The 19,864-nt window shown below is 47.7% G+C and overlaps 1 protein-coding gene across 1 annotated transcript in view; it reads left to right on the top strand.

Annotated features, from left to right (window-relative positions):
* LOC309839703 (polyprenol dehydrogenase-like) overlaps positions 1–19,864 on the top strand; it is a 192,746-nt gene that overhangs the window by 33,935 nt on the left and 138,947 nt on the right. The window contains exon 3 of the mRNA XM_082681596.1: positions 4,760–4,828. Coding sequence (XP_082537722.1) covers positions 4,760–4,828 — 69 coding nt within the window. The remainder of the gene's footprint in view (positions 1–4,759; positions 4,829–19,864) is intronic.

Raw genomic sequence — 19,864 nt, 5'->3', positions numbered from 1 at the left:
TCTTTTTTTTTTATTTATTGGAATATAGTTGCTTTCCACTGTTGTGTTAGTTTCTGCCGTACAGCAAAGTGAATCAGCTATGCATATACACCTATCCCCTTTTTTTGGATTTCCTTCTCATTTAGGTCACCACAGAGCACTGAGTAGAGTTCCCTGTACTATACAGTAGGTTCTCATTAGTGATCTATTTTATACATAGTATCAATAGTGTATATATGTCCATCCCAATCTCCCAGTTCATCCCCCCTCCCTGCCTTTCCTATTCTCTTGATAGATGTGGACATGTTAAAAGTTTCTGAACTTGAAATTACCAACTTTATTTTATCACTATCCGTAACGCCCCTTAGATGAAGATGGGTTGCTTGCAGACCAGGAGGTCTTGTGGGAGAGGGGATGCATCTGAGAATGTATATCTGAGGCTCCTTTATCAACCTGAGCACCTCTGTGAACTGTTTATGTCTCTCTGGGGCCTGAGAATATCAAGGAGGTAGGATGTGGGAGCAGAGGCTGGGAGCAGATCTCAAGACTGCAGGGAGACTGTGAGATGGGGATGGGCTCTAGCCCCCTGATTTGTTGACTTTCCACGGAGGGGCAGCCTCTGTGGTCTCATTAGAGATATGACAAGCCTTCCATGTCTTGGATTTCTGCCGATATTTGGAAGACTTGGTCAAAGTGATGTCAGCTCTTGTAAAGGAAGAGCCATGCATCCCCTCTGAGGACCGGCTGGGCCTGGGCTAGTGGTGGGAAGATGCTGGTGGAGCAATCCAGGAGGAGCTTTCTAGTCTGAGCAAAGACGGGAGGCTGGCATCCAGTGCTGGGTGTCTCTGCCCCTGTGATCCCTCCACTGCAGGCACCTTCATCTTCTTCATTCCTAGTGAAACTAGGTGATGTTGGAAGACAGAGAAGTAAAAAGAGCCCCATTTCTGTGCTTTTTGCCTCAGTGTGGTGGTTTTAGCTCATGAGGAAGTCTAGAGGGTTAGGTCACGAGGAGATCTAGAGGGAAGGTCAGGATGAGGTCTAGCTGGGTGATGAGTATGCACTGCAGACACGGGCACCGAGCATATGTGAGCAAGCCTGGGACATGGGCACTGAGCATACGTGAGCAAGCCTGGGCACCCAAGCGTTAGAGGACTGGAGCCCTGACTGGTGTCACCTCCTTTAGGGGATGTTTCTTGAGCATCAGGTATGGCATCCGTCAGCACCAAATTTCTACTCTTCTCGAGTTAAACAGAGAGTAGACAGCACATCCTCGCCCACTTGTGTCTCCTTTCCCACTAACGTTCTGATGTCCCTGATTGAACTCTCCCCGAGGGACACAGTTCTGACCCTCCCTGTCAATCCGGTCACATAGGGAGTCTTACCGCCTCTGTGTGTCTTTGAGGGGATAGCTGAACATATCCTGAGAGGGACAGTTTTTCTTCTTACGTGACAGCTGGAGACAAGGTCACTTAATGAAACATTATCATTGGGCAGAATGCATTTTTCTATTAAACACAGACTAAGAGATGGGTTTCATCAATTCCACACTCTCAGTCCCGAGGCCATGAATATTTACAGAATAATCAATTACTTGCTGAAGAATTGAAATGATAGTCTGGGTCCGAGTCCAGCCCATTAGTGTTGCTAAGAATGCATGAATTATTCAGGTTCCCATCTGTTCACAGTACCTTAGTTCCTACTGTTTCAAAATACTGTTTTGGTGGAAGATCCCTCTTTATTCATAATTCTTAATAAGCGGTCATCTAAGGTCTAGACCAGGGGTTGGAACGTTTTTTTCTGCTATAGGCTGGATGGTAAATATTATCATAGTTCTCTCATGCTGATCAGCTCTGCCCTTACAGCAGGAAATCAGCACGGCCAATACTTAAAGTACATGGCTGTCTAAGCGATGGGCCACATCTGGCCCCGGGTCCGTAGTGTGCTGGCCCTAATTTGGGTCCAGTATCTTTTTTTTTTTTTTTTTTTTTTTAAACAGGTGGCAGTTGTGTTGCTTCTCGCAGATCTTTACAATCTGGTGGCTAGGGTGCTGTCTTCAGGGAGCGGACCTGGATGTGAGAGGTTGTCCTTCCCACTCGACTTGGTGCCCCTGAAGCCTTGCACTGCAGCGCGTATAAAACCTAACCCCTGCTGCACGAAGGCTGAGCGGAAGGCGGACCCACTGCGTCTGAGCCCTGCTGCTGTCGTGGCGGAGTGTTTCCGGGTACGCAGCCAGCACTCCGGAGATATATGGGCAGCACTGGCAGCTGTGTAGGGTCAAGCATCCCATATCCAGCCCATAAGAGGCAGCTGCTGAAGATGACCTTTGCCCCCAAAGTGCCTCTCCATCCCTCCCACACAATCCAGCCCTGACTGTCTGAATATTTTTTTCTTTGATTTCTTTTTAATTTTTTAAATTTCTGTCTTCTGTCGGAGCATAGTTGATTTACAGTGTTGTGTTAGTTTCAGGTGTACGGCAGAGTGAATCAGTGATACGTGTACATATATCCACTGTTTTTCAGATTCTTTTCCCATAGAGGTCATTACAGAGTACTGAGTAGTGTTCCCCGTGCTCTACAGTAGGTCCTTGTTGGTTATCTGTTTTATATCTAGCAGCGTGTATAAGTCAATCCCAAACTCCAAATGTATCCCTCCCCCCTGGTAACCACAAGTTCGTTCTCTAAGTCTGTGAGTCTGATTCTGTTTTGTAAATAAGTTCATACGTGTCAGTTTTGTTTAGATCCCGCCTAGAGCCGATGTCATATCCTGATTGCCTGAGCACGCAGTGAGCTGCCCGTCGGGGGACGCTGCTGGCCGTGGCCAGTTTGTCCTGCAGTTCCATCGCTTCTCCCCAGCCCACCCTCAGCTTTCTTTCTTCCTCTGGACACTTATGTCTTTCTGACTTCATTTGAGCTTCTGCTACGCCAGCCCTTGATGTCAAGATGGTCTCAGGCTGGAGGGTAGCCCAGCAGCAGATGGTGTTTTAATGTTTAAAAATTGCACAAGTTTCAGAAACAAGCTCATACGTGTCTGCAGCCCTCAGTTACCCCATGGATTCTTGTTTTTTTTGGTCTTTGATGCCCGGAACATTTAGGGATGGAAGACATGCTTCTTTGCCATCCTGCCCCTGCACTCCTGCAGTGCAGGAAGGCTCTCCCAGCAAAACCACGTCATAACCGCATAATGTTTATTTCTTTGAGGAGCTGGAGGTGCAGAGGACTTCTGCGGCTGCATCTTCTTGATGTCTGCAGCTCTGAACTTCTCCGAGGCGGTGACAGCTTCTACATTCCTTTTCGTTCGCCCGCAGAGATGTCCTTTGCCACGTTTATCTTCAGCGGGGGCATTTCTCATTCCCCCGGGTTCACCACTTCTCCTCTCTTATATGTTTGTTACAGATACACCCGTTGCTGTAAACATCTTTTTTGTTGTTTTGTTTTGCAAAGGGCATTGCCTAGGTTCATTTGGGGACACTTGTCAGTGACACAGAGCACATAACACAGAGGAAAATAGTAGGGGATACTCTTAGAGTGTGTAAGTGAGACCACGGGTACGTAAACAGCGTGCAGAAATGCATGATAAAAGGATTGCTTGGTCGTGTACTTTCACGGAGACCTCAGTAGGCTTTGACCCGAGAGAACCAGCATCTTCCCAGGAGGGGCTGTGGCTGCAGGTGGGAGGGTGATGTGGGCAGGACCCTCCCAGGCCCCTCAGCGGTGTCCTCTTGCCCCCTGTTGGTTCTCTGGGCGTCAGGGCTCCATGCCCAGCCCGTGTTCACAGGTGCCAGCTCTGGCCTCCCTGTTGGAGGTCTCCTGTGACGCAGCCCCCAGGGAGTTTCAGGTGTGGCTTCTGCACAAGGTGAGAGGCGCTGCTTGAGGCCGGCTCCTTAGTCAGGGATGCTGCCTGGGAAGCAGGCTGGCCTGGCCTCTCCCCACCCCGAGCAGCAGATACATCAGGACCCCCTTAAAGTGAGGGCTGTCTGCGCACAGACGTAGGGAAGAACAGCCCGCCTGCCCTCCAGGCTCTACCCTCACGGTCAACACAGTTTCACCTCCTCAGGCATTAAAGAAACCTCATTCACTTTCTTTCGCCCCAAATTTCAACGGGGACACCCTCATCCTTCACAAGAGACCCATCGCCACCCTTCTAAGCGAACGTTCCCAGCATCGCACCCGCTGATTTTACGGAGTCACGGGTAACGGGAGGAGACATCTCGAGCTCATGGTGGGAATGTCCCGCGATGGTTTTTTTTTTTTTAATTAATTTTTTTTTTTTGGCCGTGCCACGCGGCTTGCGGGATCTTAGTTCCCCGACCAGGGATGGAACCCAGACCCTCGGCAGTGAAAGCGCAGAGTCCTAACCACGGGACCTCCCGGGAAGTCCCCCGTGATGGTTTTTATAGCTCAAGCCACTGTGAACAGAGCGGTCGCCTGGACCAAAAGTCTCTCGAAAGATCTATGTCTAGTCTGACATTTCTGCTGACAGTTTCACGCTCATATGCTCTTGGTGTCCCCGTGGTCCCGATGCCACTAGGTGCTTCGTGTCCCTGGAATTACTGAAAAGTAAGATGTCCCAGAAAGGCATCCTTTTGACCAATCCACCTAAAGAAAATGCATCTTCAGTGGATACGCTGAATCCGCTACAGTTGCTCCGATGGCCAAATTCAATGCCAGGACGGAAGGAGACACTTAGCGTGTTGTAGGGCTGTGTTTACTGTCTCAAGAAAACATGGTTTCACATGGGGTAGCTTCCTTACCCTGAATTGTATCTTTTCTTTTCCTTGTAGGCGGAAATAACGAAGGCAAAGCGGAAGAAGCTGTGAGAAAGATAAGAGAGGAAACCCTCAATGACAAAGGTACTCTACTGCCCGGTGGACAGATGGCTCTGCTGCTTGGTCTGGGGGCTGCAGGCCCTGGCGTGGGCTCAGGGACCCGGATGGTGGACGTGGCTCTGGGCAGCGGTGTCTCTGATTCTTGGGCTTTTCTCTGGGGGAGCTTTTGTCCTCCTTGGGGCGTGGAAGGTGGCAGCAAGCACGCTGCCACCGCGGCACCTGCTGGGGAGGGCGTTCCTTGTGAAACTGGGGCCCTTTTTCATTCCCTGTCGATCTCCAGGGCCCTCTGAGGCCCGTGTTCACTCAGGAACCGTTGGAGGCACCCTCCGGCAGGTACACCTACTTTTCTCGGGTTCTTGAAGGGAAGATGTACCAAGCAGGACCTGCCGGGTCTCACGGGGATCGGCGCTGCCCCGTCGTGCCTCCCCGGGGCCTCCTCTACCTATTGAACCCGGGGGATACACACACGGCCCTCACATCTTTCCTGATACCAACGCTCTCCGGTGCTTTCTGAGCCCAAGCCTGGTGCCTTATGTTCAAAAAAAGCACATGCAGGTCACGTTCTTGGCCGTCAGAGCCAGGGTGTTTCAAGCATCACCCAGAAGCTGAGGATTCCCATCTGTGGGCAGATGGCGATTCCCGAGAGACACATGAAAACCCCGGACGGACGGGTAAGGCCGTATCTGTCCCTTTGTGTCAAGACTCCCACTTGTGGGTGTTCCAGGTTGACCGTCCGGCCCTCTGCCCAAGGCTGGGGCGTGCTGACATTCCCAATGTCTCCCCTGCCCTCGTGGCAGGATGTCTTTCATCCTTTTCCTTTCCTCCCCCTTTTTTTTTTTTTTTAATGGGAGTAGAGTTGTTTTACAATGTTGTGTTAGTTTCTGCTGTACCGTGAAGTGGAGTTCCCTGTGCTGTACGGCAGGTTCTCATTAGGCATCTACTAGGATGCCTTTGATCTTGAGACAGAACACAGAGGGGCTTCCACAGCTCTCCTGCAACACCAGGCAGCTCCTGCAGACGGAGGCGCTGCTTCTCTCCCTCGCCTGCCCCGGGGCAGAAGTGGTCCACTGTTGCGACAGCTGATCGTGTCACATGGGGTAGTTTCCTACCCCGTCCCTAGTTTGCAGTGGCTCAGGGGGCCTCTCTCTCCAACGCCTTGGTTTCCACCCAGTGTGTATTTCCCGGGCCTCTAGCAGTAGCGTCACCAGGGGCAGGTGGTTAGAAGTGCTGATTTTCAGCCCTGAGCACGGAAACTTCTGCAGGCGGGGCCGGGAACCTGCATTTTCCCACGCCCTCCCCGGGAATCCCCCTGCCCCCCTCAAGTTTAAGAATCGCTGCTGTCGTGACCGCATGAAACCATAATTTCCAGACCAAAAGAGGAGCCTCGTGGGAACCGCCAAAGCGTGGGCTTCTTTTCATGACCTGAAAAAGCGCTGGAAAGGATGAAAAAATAATTCACCCAAACTCGCTCGTGTTACAGCCCTAACCAGTCAAGGTGTCGAGGTTCATCTGGGGCTACGTGTGCTTCCGTAAAACGTGTAAGAGCTTCATGTGTTCTGACAGAGCTGTAATCCGCAGCCCTGATTGATGGGAGGAAGGAACGTTCTAGAACATCTTTAGACAGTTTCCTGGTGGCATCAGCTCTGTACGCTGCGACTCATGGTTTGTGCAGAAAGCTCACGGATTAAAGGGAAAACGCCTCCGTAGCAGCTCTGTGCTGGAGGGGAGGCCCCCAGGGCCTGCGCTGGGCAGGGCGGTGATTCCTGATCACCCAGGACGGTGATGTCAGCGTCCCTCTGGTCAAGGCTGGTGACAGAGCCTCGGCTGTGTCTGCTCCTGTGTCTTCATTTCTAGCAAGTGACACCAGGTAGATCCATGAAGTTTGCATCTGGGAGAAGTAGCCGTCGGGGCGGACAGTCAGTCAGGTGCACACCGACAGCAGAGAGAGCCCAGGGGTCTGCACAAGCCCCAAACCCCAGCCTGCCTGCACCCCACTTGCTGGCAGCCCCCTCCTCGGGCATCCGTGTTTATGGAAAGGGCGAGGCTGGGCGTCCTTGGTGGGTAGCAGCCCTGCGCTGGTCCTTGTGTTGCTTGGAGCTGCCCTTGCCCAGAAGCTGGCAGCGCTCAGGGAAGCTCAGGTTCCCCCTGGCCTGGGAGGGGACATGGGGGCCGGGGAGGTGTCTGGACACAAGCTGAGTGACCCCTGAGGTCTGCAGCAGGGATATGGTCTGAGCCAGGGTGAGCGTGGCCACTCCCACGGGGGCTGGTCCAGTGAGGGAGTGAACCCTTGATGACACACGCACACGTACCTTTTAAAATTCCTCTTGCGCGTTGAACCAGACATGAAGGCAGCGCTGTCCGTATTTTACACGAGAAGCCTGGCACTTGGAAGTCGGTCCGTGGACACCGCAGCCCGTGCACGCCTGGAGGGGTCCATGGGACAGGTGGGAGATGCTGAGACCTGGCCAGAGGAGGGTGGTTTGGTGGTGGTCCTCGAACTGTCGTTGCTGAATTCGCATCCAGCCTCGGGATTCCCCCAAGCCAAGGTCCAGCCAGTCCCGGGGGAAGAGGGGCACTCCCTGTGCCGGGGACCCGCTGTGCAAGGGCAGGGCCGGTGGGGACACTGGGTCTCCCTGTGCATCGGTGGCCGTCGGTCGGCCCTCACCCTTCCTCTTGGTTTAGCTCCCTGCAGACTCGGCCGGACCCAGTCTGGGTCGGGATGCTCTCAGGAGTGGAACCCACAGCCCTGCAGAGGTGCTTCTGTCCAGACTAGCTGCCCTGCTGCAGCCTCTGAGGGTCTTGTCCCCACATCCCCCGGCTTCCCACTTGGCCAGGGGGAGCCCCACCTGTTCCTCGCTTATGGCTCTTCCATGATTCTCTGGATTCTTCTCTTTTTTTTTTGGAGCAAATCAGCAGATAGCCTGAGACTAGCAGATGACTGTCGAGAACACAATTCTTTCTTTTGGAAATTTTTATTGGGGTATAGTTGCTTTACAGTGTTGTGTTAGCTTCTTCTGTACAGCAAAGTGACTCAGTTATACATAATACATGTATCTATTCTTTTTCAGGTTCTTTTCCTGTATAGGTCATTACAGAGTATTGAGTAGAGTTCCCTAACACAATTATTTCTAAATGCCGAATTTCTCTGTAGCCTACCTCCCCCCTCATCTCTGTACTGACCCTTTCTTCTTAGTTCTTCGTTGAATGCTTTCTGTGCTGTACCATGTGCCTTTGACATCACAGTCAGTTGAGGTCATGTTTGGGGCTGGGATGGGAGGATACCTGCCTATCAGTGTATAACTAGTTTGGCTTTCGGAACGATATATTCGCGAGTATGGTCTCAGGAATCAATCATTTCTCAACCTAGAGATTTCCAGGGAAGAGACTTTTCATACCTTATCACCATGTATCCATGGTACCAAAACCTTTATTGTTCTTGAGTAATTATGTGCTGATGCAAGCTCTCTTATTTGGAGCAAATAGTCTTGCTAATTTACCAAAAAAAAAAAAAAAAAAAAAACCCACCCCCAAATACCAATAAAAACCCGAACACCACAAAAAGAAACAGCAAAATGGCATAACAACGTTCAAATGAACCCAAATGGAAACAGATAATTTAAATACTTTTAAAAGGACTCCAGGCAGGTAAACTTTGCTTTGCCCATTTCACAGTGACACACGCAACCCACGAGGGAATTCCCTAGTCCCAAATCCTAGGAAATGTGGTGTCTGTTCTTTGTTTTTAAAAGGAGAAAGGCATCCCTTGCTTTGTGTCACTGTTCCACACTTTTCCACGGTCAGCAGTGTCTTCCTGGACAATTTTACACCTTTCTTAACGTTATTCTTTTAAAAAATCTTTTAAATTAAAGTATATCGTGTTAGTTTCAGGTGTACAGCACGGTGATTCAGTTATACATGTACATAGATTCCTTTTCAGATTGTTCTCCTTTCTCGGTTATGACAGAATATCGAGCAGAGTTCTCTGTGCTCTACAGTAGGTCCTTATTAGTTATGTATTTTGTATACAGTAGTGTGTCTGTGTTAACCCCAGACTCCTAATTTATCCCCCCCCGCCACCTTTCCCCTTTGGTAACCGTAAGTTTGTTTTCCATGTCTGTGACTCTGTTTTGTTAATAAATTCATTTGTATCATTTTTTAAAAAGATTTATTGATTACTTATTTATTTATTTTTGGCTGCGTCGGGTCTGAGTTGCAGCATGCAGGCTCTTCGTTGTGGCGCGCGGGCTTCTCTCTAGTTGTGGCGTGTGGGCTCTGTAGTTTGTGGCACGCGGGCTCTCTAGTTGAGGCGTGCGAGCTCAGTAGTTGCGGCGTGCTGGCTTAGTTGCCCCGCAGCATGTGGGGTCTTAGTTCCCCTGACCAGGGATCAAACCCGCGTCCCCTGCGTTGTAAGGTGAATTCTTTACCACTGGGCCACCACGGAAGTCCCTGTATCATTTTTTATTGAAGTATAGTTGATTTACAATATCATGTTAGTTTCAGGTATACAGCACCATGATTCAGTTTTATACATATATTCCTTTTCAGATTCTTTTCCCATATAGGGTATTATGAGATACTGAGTAGAGTTCCCTGGGCTGTTCAGTAGGTCCTCGTTGGTTGTCTATTTTATATAGAGTGGTGTGTATATGTCAATCCCAATCTCCTAATTTATCCCTTCCCCCCTCTCTCCCATGGTAACCATAAGTTTGTTTCCTACGTCTGTGACTCTATTTCTGTTTTGTAAATAAGTTCATTTGTACCATTTTTTAGATTCCACATGCAAGCGATATCATATAATATGTCTTTCTCTGTCTGACTTACTTCACTTAGTATGATAATCTCCAGGCCCATCCATGCCACTGCAAATAACATTATTTCGTTCTTTTTTATGGCTGAGTAGTATTCCATTGTATACATGTACCACATCTTCTTTATCCATTCATCTATTGATGGACGCTTAGTTTGCTTCCATGTCCTGCCTATTGTAAATAGTGTTGCTATGAACACTGGGGTGCATGTATCTTTTCAAATTATGGTTTTCTCCTGTCTTTTTGATTTAACTTAAAATGGCCCTTATTGACAGTTTCCTGTTTCCTACAGGCATCCTTTTCTTTCCCCCTTTCATTTTTTTTAATTGAAGTACAGTTGATGTACAGTGTTATATATTTCACGTGTACAGTATAGTGATTCACAACTGTAAAGGTTATACTCCGTTTATAGTTATGGAAAAATATTGGCTATATTCCCTGTGTTCTACAACATAACCTTGTCACTTATTTATTTTATACCTAGTAGTTGGTGCCTCTTAATCCCCTCCCCCTATCCTGCCCCTCCCCCCTTCCCTCTCCCCACTGGTAACCACTCGTTTGTTCTCTGTATCTGTGAGTCTGCTTCTTTTTTGTTATATTCACTAGCTTGCTGTATTTTTTAGATTCCACATATAAGTGAGATCATAGACTATTTGTCTCTGTCTGAGTTCCTTCATTTAGCATCGTGCCCTCCAAGTCCATCCATGTTGCTGCCAATGGCAGGATTTCATTCTCTTTTATGGCTGAGCAGTATCCCACTGTGTATATATGCACCACATCTTCTTTCTCCATTCATCTGTCTGTGGACACTTAAGTGGCTTCCGTGTCTTGGCTGGCGTAAACGGTGCTGTTATGAACGTTGGGGTGCGTGTGTGTTTTCGAATTATGGTTTTCTCTGGGTATATGCCCAGGAGTGGGATGGCTGGGTCATATGGTAGCTCTCTTTTTACTTTTAAGGAAGCTCCATCCTGTTGTCCAGAGTGGCTGCACCAACTTACATTCCCAGCCACAGTGCAGGAGGGCTCCCTCTTCTCCACGCCCTCTCCAGCATTTGTTATTTGTGGTCTTTTTGATGACAGCCTCTCTGACAGTTGTGACGTGATGGTGAATGATTTAATAAGTGGATTTTGAAAAAAATGGACTTTTAATTTTGGAACAGTTCTAGATTACAGAAGAGCTGTGAAGGTTCCTGAGTCCCCACATACCCTATGTCTATAGTTCTCTCCATCCTTAATATCTTGTGTTAAGTTCGTGTCTCACAGTGAAAGCACCTTATTGGTCTATGATCCCTGACTAAAGACCTTATGTTTTTTCCGAATTTCCTTAGTTTTTACCTAATGCCTTTCTTCCATCCCAGGATCCCACACAGGATGCTACGGTAATATCTAGTTGTCCCATCTCTTTAGGCTCCTCTTGGCTGTGATCATGTTTTAGACTCTCCGTGTTTTTTGTTTTTTGTTTTTTGATGACCTTGACAGTTTTGCAGAGTGCTGGCCAGGAATTCTGTGGAATGTCCCCCTTTCATCTTTAACTTGGTGTCCTGAGGTAGACAGTGAGCAGGCATGCCTGGATAGACAGACACTAGACAGGTGTTCATACAGACAGATGATTTCCTGTGGGCAATTAGAAGGTTTAACAATGCCTGGAGAAAACCATAAGTTGAACAGATACATGCGCCCCAATGTTCATTGTAGCACTATTTATTTACAATAGCCAAGACATGGAAGCAACCTAACTGTCCATCAACAGATGAATGGATAAAGAAGATGTGGCACATATATACAGTGGAATACTACTCAGCCATAAAAAGAAAGAAATCATACCATTGGCAGCAACTTGGAGGGACCTAGAGATGATCATACAAAGTGAAGTAAGCCAGACAGAGACAGACATATATCATACGATAGCACTTATACGTGGAATCTGAAATATGATGTAAATGAACTTATTTACAAAACAGAAACAGACTCACAGACATAGAAAACAAACGTATGGTTACCAAAGGGGAAAGGGGGGCAGGATAAATTAGGAGTTGGGGATTAACATATACACACTACTATATATAAAATAGACAACCAACAAGGACCCACTGTAGAGCACAGGGAACTCTACTGAATATCTCGTAATAACCTATCATGGGAAAAGAATTTGAAAAGGAATAGATGCATGTGTACGTGTAACTGAATTGCTTTGCTGTGAAACCAACACAACATTGTAAATCAACTCTACTGCAATTAAAAAAAAATGGCATTCGGCGAGTCAATTCTATTAACAAAGAAAAAAAAAAGGAAGTTTAGAAGGTCATCGTGTCTTTTCTGAAGGGACGAAGGCGCAGCACAGCCCTTTGTGAACATTTAATGTTATTACTGCTCACACCGTGTTCTTCCTGTGAAGGGCTCTTCATTTCTCAGGCTCGGGAATGATTAATGTTAACCTTTGGAAGCACCGTCAAGGTGACTTCCATGAGGGAGGCGATTGTCTGCCTAGTTTCCTTAGCTCGTCTATACACACTTACAGGAATAATAATAGAAGAAAAAACCCACAGGGAAGAATTTTCATTCTCATCGTGCATCCAAAGTTCTATTTCCCCCACCAACAATTTATGCAATATTTTCACTCCCTCCTGCATTGTCCTGTTATCCTGTGCCGTGTTTCTCCTCTTTTCATTTGTGGGGAGGAATCATCGCCGAGGAAATTGATTTTGACCGTTCCCTTCTAACACACCTCAAGGCGCTCCGTGCTTTTAAACTTGGTAATTAGAGAACCTGCTCGCGTGACCGTCTCTAAAAGTTATTCTGGAAATGTTACTTCCATGATATGTTTCCTCCTGGGGGAAATGAAGTCGTCCTTAGTTGTTATAGAAGATAAACATATAGTAAGAAAGGTTTTTTAAAAAAATAACACTTGGAGGATTATGTAATGATATTTGAAACACTTAAATGAGACCCAGAGGTTAATGTTTCCGGGAAGGAGCTTCTCCTTCAGTGAAAAGGACGTTGCCTCTGAAATTGTTGTCAAGATTCTGATGAGAACAGCCCGTGCCCAGCTCTGCACACATCTGTGGTCCTCTCCGTGTTACTATCTCTGTGATGCGTGGTTTGGGGTGTGCAGAGCCCGTGACGTTAGCGTGTTAGAAATCGCTTCGATCCACTTTCTAACAGATATTTGGAGGCTCCGTAAGGTACTGTAGTGCCTTGAAGGTAAATATTTATTTTCACTTATTGCAGGTTTCGTTTTAAAACCTTTTCCTGAAGAGGAAAGTTTCACTGTCTCCTCAGAGCAGGGTGGGAGATTCACATGGTCCTAAGTGTTTGCAGGTAGCATTATTCCGCCTTCATTCGTGAGAGCAGTTTTCCACGCACGTAGAGTTCTGGGTTGAAAACACTGCCCTACCCCCAGGATATTAAAGTTGTTGTGACCTGGCCTTCTGGCCTTCATTGTTTCAGATAGGAAATCAGCTATAATTATTTGTGTTTATTTTTTTTGCGATACCGGGCCTCTCACTGTTGTGGCCTCTCCCGTTGCGGAACTATAATCAGCTATAATTATTATCATTATTTCCCGAATATAATGTGCCTTCTTTCCTCTTTTTTTTTTTTAACTTGTTTTCAGAATTTTGATAACACGCCTGTGTGTGGTTCACCGTGTTTATCCTACTTGGGTTTAAAAAGCTCCCCGTAGCCGTGGGGTAGGAAGTTTTGATAAAATTTGAACAACTTTTAGCCACTATTCTTCAAATGCGTTTCCTGCTTTGTTCTTTCCACCCTCTTGTCAGTCCACAATCACGCATGTGGTAGGTTACGTGACACCGTCTGACCTTTCATCGAGCTCCGTTCATTTTGTCCAACTTCCTTTTCTTCCTTCGTGCTGTAGCTTGAATGATTTCTATTGAACTATCTCACGTTCACCAAATTGTTTTTCATTTGTGTGCAGTCCACTTGTAATCCCATCCTCGGACTATTGTTGTCCTCAAAACTAACTGTATTTTTCAGTTTTAGGACTTCCATTTGGTTATTTTTAGTTTACATGTCTTTCCTGACGTTCTTCCTTTCTTCACCCTTGACCTCCATCTTTTCTTGTAAATGCTTTAATTCATAATTGTTACCTGAAAGTTCTTGTCTCTTCATTCCAACAGCTACGTCATCTCTGGGTCTGTTTCTATTGATTTTTCTCCTTCTTGACAGCAGGTGACATTTTCCCATTTGTCTGCATGTCTAGTCATTTTTTTGTGTGTATTGGACATTGTGATTGATCCACTGTAGAGATTTTGCGTTCTGTTATCTGCCTCTGAAGAGTGTTGAGCTTTGTAGTGGACAGTGCTATCACTGGTGGGTTACCTTGGCTTCACGTCTTGTCATGATGAGTCTATTTCAGTTCTGCCCTTGGGCCTTGGATGGAGCTCTCAATCTTAAGATACGGAGCTCTCAATCTCGATCCTTTGTTCTAAGACGTAGCCCATCTCAGGATTCAGGTGAGACTCTGAGCTGTTCACTGAGCCCCTGCAACCTGGCAAGATGCAAGTGTCATCCTGTCTCCCCAGCACCAGGCAGTGGCTGAAATTTCTCCGCTCACATCTTTCAACCTTCCAGCTGCAGTTTGCCCCTGAACTCCTTGGTGTCTTGCCGTGTTTCTGCAGTTCACTAGTCTGCTGAGGTTGCGACGGGATTTTCTACTCGGAATTTTCAGCTCCTGCCCCTGTGGCCTTTCATTTAGGATTCTGCGCCTCCATTCCAGCTGCCCTAGGCGCCCCAGACTCTGACCTTTGACTCCTCAGCCCAACCAGTTGTCACTTTCTCTTTGAGGTCTGCACCCCTGCATGTTGAAATTTGAGAAGTACCCTCAGGGTACCGCCCCCCGCCCCCCAAAAAAGATAAATGAGAATGGTCTGTGGCAAACCAGAATGTGTAGCCCCTCTTTTTTTTTTTTTTTTTGGTAGCCCCTCTTTAATAAGCTACTGAAGTTAGAATAACGAGCTTCAGCAAAACAAATAACCAAACCAAACCGCCTTTTGTTAGAAATGATGATCATTAGCGTACACAGCTGCATCGTGTTGGATACGTGCTCTGTAGTGGGTATTGTTTTAAATGCTTTACGTGTATGGATTCACGTGGTCCTCTCCTAGGAAGGAGTTATTGTCACTATTCCCTTTTTACAAGTGAGGACACCAGGGCACAAAGAGTTTCGGGAAGCCTCTTAACATCATGCCGTTAATAAGTGGACAATTTGAGTCTGAACTCAGAGTCCTAGAAGGAACCCAGAAATAGAGCAACCCTTGGAGATGGGGAGAGATGGAGAAGGCAGGGAAACAGAAAGAGAGAGGCGGATGGAGAAAGACAGAAAGCAGCTCAAGCAGCTCAACAGATGGGAGTTGGGTGGGTGTTGCTGGCCCAGGGTCTCGCAGGGACCCTGGCTTGTACATTGTAGTCACGCCTCTGTCGGTGGGACACAGTGGAGGCAGGAGAAACATGGTGGGGTTATAACCCTTCCTGTTATTTTCATAGCGACAAGAACGCAGCAGAGGGAACCGCATGTGCCCCAAGACCCCTGAGAGTACCGAGAGCTGGGGAGGGCTCTAGGGCCTCCACAGCCCATGGGAAGGTACGGCTCCTTCAAACCCAGAACATGAGCCCATGAGGAAGCAGAACCCCAGCTGCCACCCGGGTTGTGTGTATCTATCCGTTATAGGTACATATCCATGAAGAAACTCTTCCAGGTTCTGTCTAGTTGGGCGTCTTGCTTTGTAATAAAGAGAAGTCCTTGTTTTTATGGCTACGTACGCTTCTGTTGACAGGATATCCCAGGGTGTTTGCCTCACTTCTCATCGATGGCTTGTGTTTCGTTACCCCGTGTGTTCGGTGCCCTTGTCTTTGTATCTTAAACACGTACTCTTCCCCCGATGCCTTCTGACATGTCGTATGAGGAGTCAAAGGCGTTGAATGCAGGTTGCCGAGCAGCTCTCCAGGAATGTGGCACTGGTCACGGCCACCACGAGTGGACCGCTTGCCCTTGTCCTCCACTGTGTGTTTCCATGTAGAGCTATTCGTCTGGGTGATGGTTGGCCACTGGGTGGCGCCGTTTGGCCTGCGGGGGACTGGCAAGGATGCCGTGTGCTGAGGGATGCAGGTATTGCAAGGTCTTGGAGCTCCAGGTGGAGACATCTCTCTGTCTGGGTAATCAGGCCGCCCAGCTCCGTGTGTCCTGAGCTGACCTCCTTACCTGGAATTCCCCTTCCAGGACTTGGCCGGTTACACTTTGGAGTTGATTCAGCCCTTGTCTTTTTCCAGCCTCATGTTTGCATCACTCCTCCTCCCCATGCCTGCAGATAAGCCTGGGCGTGGACGGGGAGGGTGCAGCTCGGGGAGTTTCCAGGCCTTGGTACGCTCCTTCCTTGGCATTTGCGTAATCACCATCCCAGGCGTGGGCTTCTGCCCGCCCGCCCTGACTTGTCCTCAGGGTGTTCCTGTTTCGAGTACCTGATTGATGACGCCTTTTCACGTATCCACTTCGGAGACCTGCTGAAGGGAGCACAGGGCAAGCCGTGATGGCACGCGTTTCCTAAATGTCCTGCCGTAGAGCTGGCTTCCCAGCGTAGGTTTTCCAGGGGTGGACCTGTCACTGGGAACCTCGCCCTATACAACGACCCTCCCCATTTGGAGCGAATGCCATGGATCACCTGCATGTAAAATTAAACGTGAGAGGACGTTAGGATTCCTTGAGGGAAACAAGTCGTAAAAAGCCCTGTCTCCTGGAAGGCACATGCTTTCTTTGTACCCAGTGGTGGCGTGAGGGGTCACCATGCAGGATCTGCTCACCTGGCAGGTATGTCTAAACCCCTTTGTCTCTCTATACGTTACTGTTATTTTTTAAATTGCTACACTTTAGTGTTTAGTACAGTTTAAAGTTTACAGAAAATTGAGGACAAAATACAGGGAATTCCCAATACCTGCCCCACAGTTTCATCTGTTCTTAACATCTTGCAGGAATACACCACATCTGTTACAACTGATGAACCAGTATGCACACATTACTAACTAAGGTCCATAGTTTACATTAGGGGTCACGCTTGCTGTTATACGTTCTATGGGTCTGGACCAATGTATGATGACGTGTACCCACCATTATAGTAGCGTACAGGGTAGTTTCACTGCCCTAAAAGCCCTCTATGTTCTGCCTGTTTATCCCTCCAACCCCTGGCAACCACTGATCCTTTTATTTTTGTATGTATTTTAATTTGTTTTTTTTTTAGCACCGATCCTTTGACTGTCTCCACAGTTTTGCCTCTTCCAGGAAGTCATAGAGTTGGAATCACACAGTCTGTAGCCCTTTCAGATGGGCTTCTTTTACTCAGTCATAGGCATTTAAGGTTCCTCCCTGTCTTTTCATGGCTTCAGAGCTCCTTTCTTTTTAGCACCGAATACCTATTTTTATAAAGGACAAAATTCCCCCTATACAGGATTTTAAATGCTCATGGGCAAGCCTGACCGCATACAGCGCTGGGCGGTAGGTGGGTGTACCCAGAGGAGAGGGAGTTGCAGGGTACAGCGTCTTCAGTTTTTTATTTTATTTTTTTTAAACAGAGAACAGTAGTTATTTTTAAATTTATTTATTTCTTTATTTATCTTGGCTGTGTTGGGTCTTCGTTTCCGTGCGAGGGCTTTCTCTAGTTGCGGCGAGCGGGGGCCACTCTTCATCGCGGTGCGCGGGCCTCTCACTATCGCGGCCTCTTGTTGCGGAGCACAGGCTCCAGACGCGCAGGCTCAGTAACTGTGGCTCAGGGGCCCAGCCGCTCCGTGGCATGTGGGATCCTCCCGGACCGGGGCACGAACCCGTGTGCCCTGCATCGGCAGGCGGACTCTCAACCACTGCGCCACCAGGGAAGCCCCAAGGAAGTGAATTGTGACACCTGCTACCACGTGGGTGAATCTTGAGCTTGTGATGCTCAGTGAAATAAGGCAGACGCGAAGGACAAATTCCGAAGGTTCCACTTCTGTGAGGTCCCTAGAGGAGTGAGATTCATACAGACAGAAAGTAGGACGGTGGGTGTCAGGGGCTGGGGGGTGTGGGCAGGAGACGGGGAGTGGGTTTTGAATGGGGACAGAGTCTCAGTTGGGGATGATGGGAAGTTTCTGGACCTGGATGTGTTTTTGTAACCACCAGCCTCTTGCCTCTGGGGTCCCTGGGCTCATCCTGGGGACCTCTTTGAGTAGAACCGAGAATGACCCCCTAGGACCTGAACTCCGGTGTTCTCCACAAGACGTGTCACCCCCAGCAGCCCTGGGAGGACGACCAGTCCCCGTGGAGACACCCCTGTCCTGTGGTCGTGGCCACGGACTTCTTTGGGAGGGAGTCAGCACCTGCTCTGTGGCTGCCCCTGCAGGTAACAAGATTCAGGTTTCAGGTTCAGGTTTCTCCACACAGGTTTCCTCCGTGACTCACCCCAACCCCTAGGCCGGCCCCTTGGCACGTCCTGGGTCTGGCTGAGGTCCCAGAGTTGGGCGCCCCGTCCTCTCACCCCCCAGCATTTCCTCTGCGAGCTTCTACACTTGGGGTGCTGCCCATTTCCCATCCGTTTGTCTGTAACCTTGGTGTCTCAGCTGACAGGTGGCAGGAGCCCCCTTTTAACCTTTAATGCTTCTGATTCAAAGTGGAATTTCCAAAGGCCCAAACTTACATTCATTTTCGAAAGCCCCCCTTGTAAAGCATGTCGACAGGGGATTCATAGCCAGTAACAAAATATTTTATATTTGAAATGGAAGTGCAGGGCGTCACCATCTCTGGGATACAGCCAAAATACGAAGAGAATTTATGTTGCTCTAGGCTCTCGTACTCGTATGAAATGAAAAAACAAAATTGTGACTGGGCACCCAGGGCGTGAAGTAAAAATTAGGAAGCACGAATGTGAACGTACTCATAGTGCGCAGAAATAAAGCCCCAAGTGGGAAGAGCAGGGAAGCCACAAACCAAATCAGTAATGGTTTCCTTCAAAAACTAATGAATGGATACTCACCCAGCAAACAATTGTTCATCTCTCATCTCACAAGATGCAGGAGCAAATTAGTGTGGCCTTGGAATGAGAAAGAGAAAATATCACCCAATAAAAATAGGGTTTACGTTTGGACGAAAGGGAATTTATTCTTGACTCTGGGGGGTACTATTTGATTATCTGTTGCAAAAGGATGTCTCACTCCTCAAAACGGGATTTTCCCAGATTGATGCAAATAGTATTGGAGATCACGCACAGATCAGCGCCACGTTGAAAGACCAAAAGTCACAACTCTCCCCCAGAAGGCTGCTGCCTGTAGTAAAGTTCCTAAGTACTCTTTCCAGACCTCCAAGGATGATGGAGATCAAGGATCGGCAAGCTTCAGACCCTGAGCTAAATCTGGCCCTCTGCCTTTTTTTGGCAAATAAAGTTTTATTGAAACAGCCACACCCATTCATCTACTTACTGTCTGTAGCTGTGTTTGCCCGAGGTCAACAGAGTGAAGAATTGCAACAGAGACTGTATGGCCCACAAAGCCAAAAGTATTTACTCCTTGGCCCTTTGTGCAGAATGTTTCCCAGCTCTTGATCTGTAGCGTTCAAAGGGGTCATGGCCACCAAGCTTACTTTATGTGTTACATATACTTTTCTTCCTAACTGTGCAATTTCCAAAGCAAAGTTATAGCTCAACTTGCTTACTAACCTAGATACAGAATGTTTAGCTTAACTCTAGCTATTGAATAGACTCCCAGGTTAAAAAATACCCTCTGACATAATTACATCTTCACTTCCTTACAGAAAAAATCATATTTCTCTCAGAAGATAACAGTAAAGCATTCAGGATCATTTACTATCCATTCATTACTAAACTTCTGAAGAAATTAATTTTGTAGCAGCAGCTGGAAGGGTGGCAGGTGGTCTGTCTACACCTGAAGCATGAATTGAATGGATAACAAGTGAGTTTCCAGGCCTGAGGCTGGTTGATTGGTTCTGGCTGCCTGATACTGTGAGATGAGAACGATGCTTCAGCAAGGGAGACTGTGATGGATTGGTGATGTCTGCTGTGGTCATGGGGAAAGGACTGTGGCCCATATGCTACAGTCTTTTTTCTTCTTCTCTTATACATTTATTTGTTACTTTTTTAAATTGAAGTATCGTTGATTTACAATGTTGTGTTAATTTCAGGGGTACAGCAAAGTGGTTCGTTTTCTCTCTCTCTATACACACATATATATGTTCTTTTTCAGATTCTTTTCCATTATGGGTTATT

The sequence above is a fragment of the Grampus griseus genome (assembly GCF_964374135.1).
Source record: "Grampus griseus genome assembly, chromosome: X".
In the NCBI taxonomy this organism is placed as follows: domain Eukaryota; kingdom Metazoa; phylum Chordata; class Mammalia; order Artiodactyla; family Delphinidae; genus Grampus; species Grampus griseus.
Note: the sequence above shows the minus strand (reverse complement) of the source record. Positions and strands in the feature narration are given on the sequence as shown.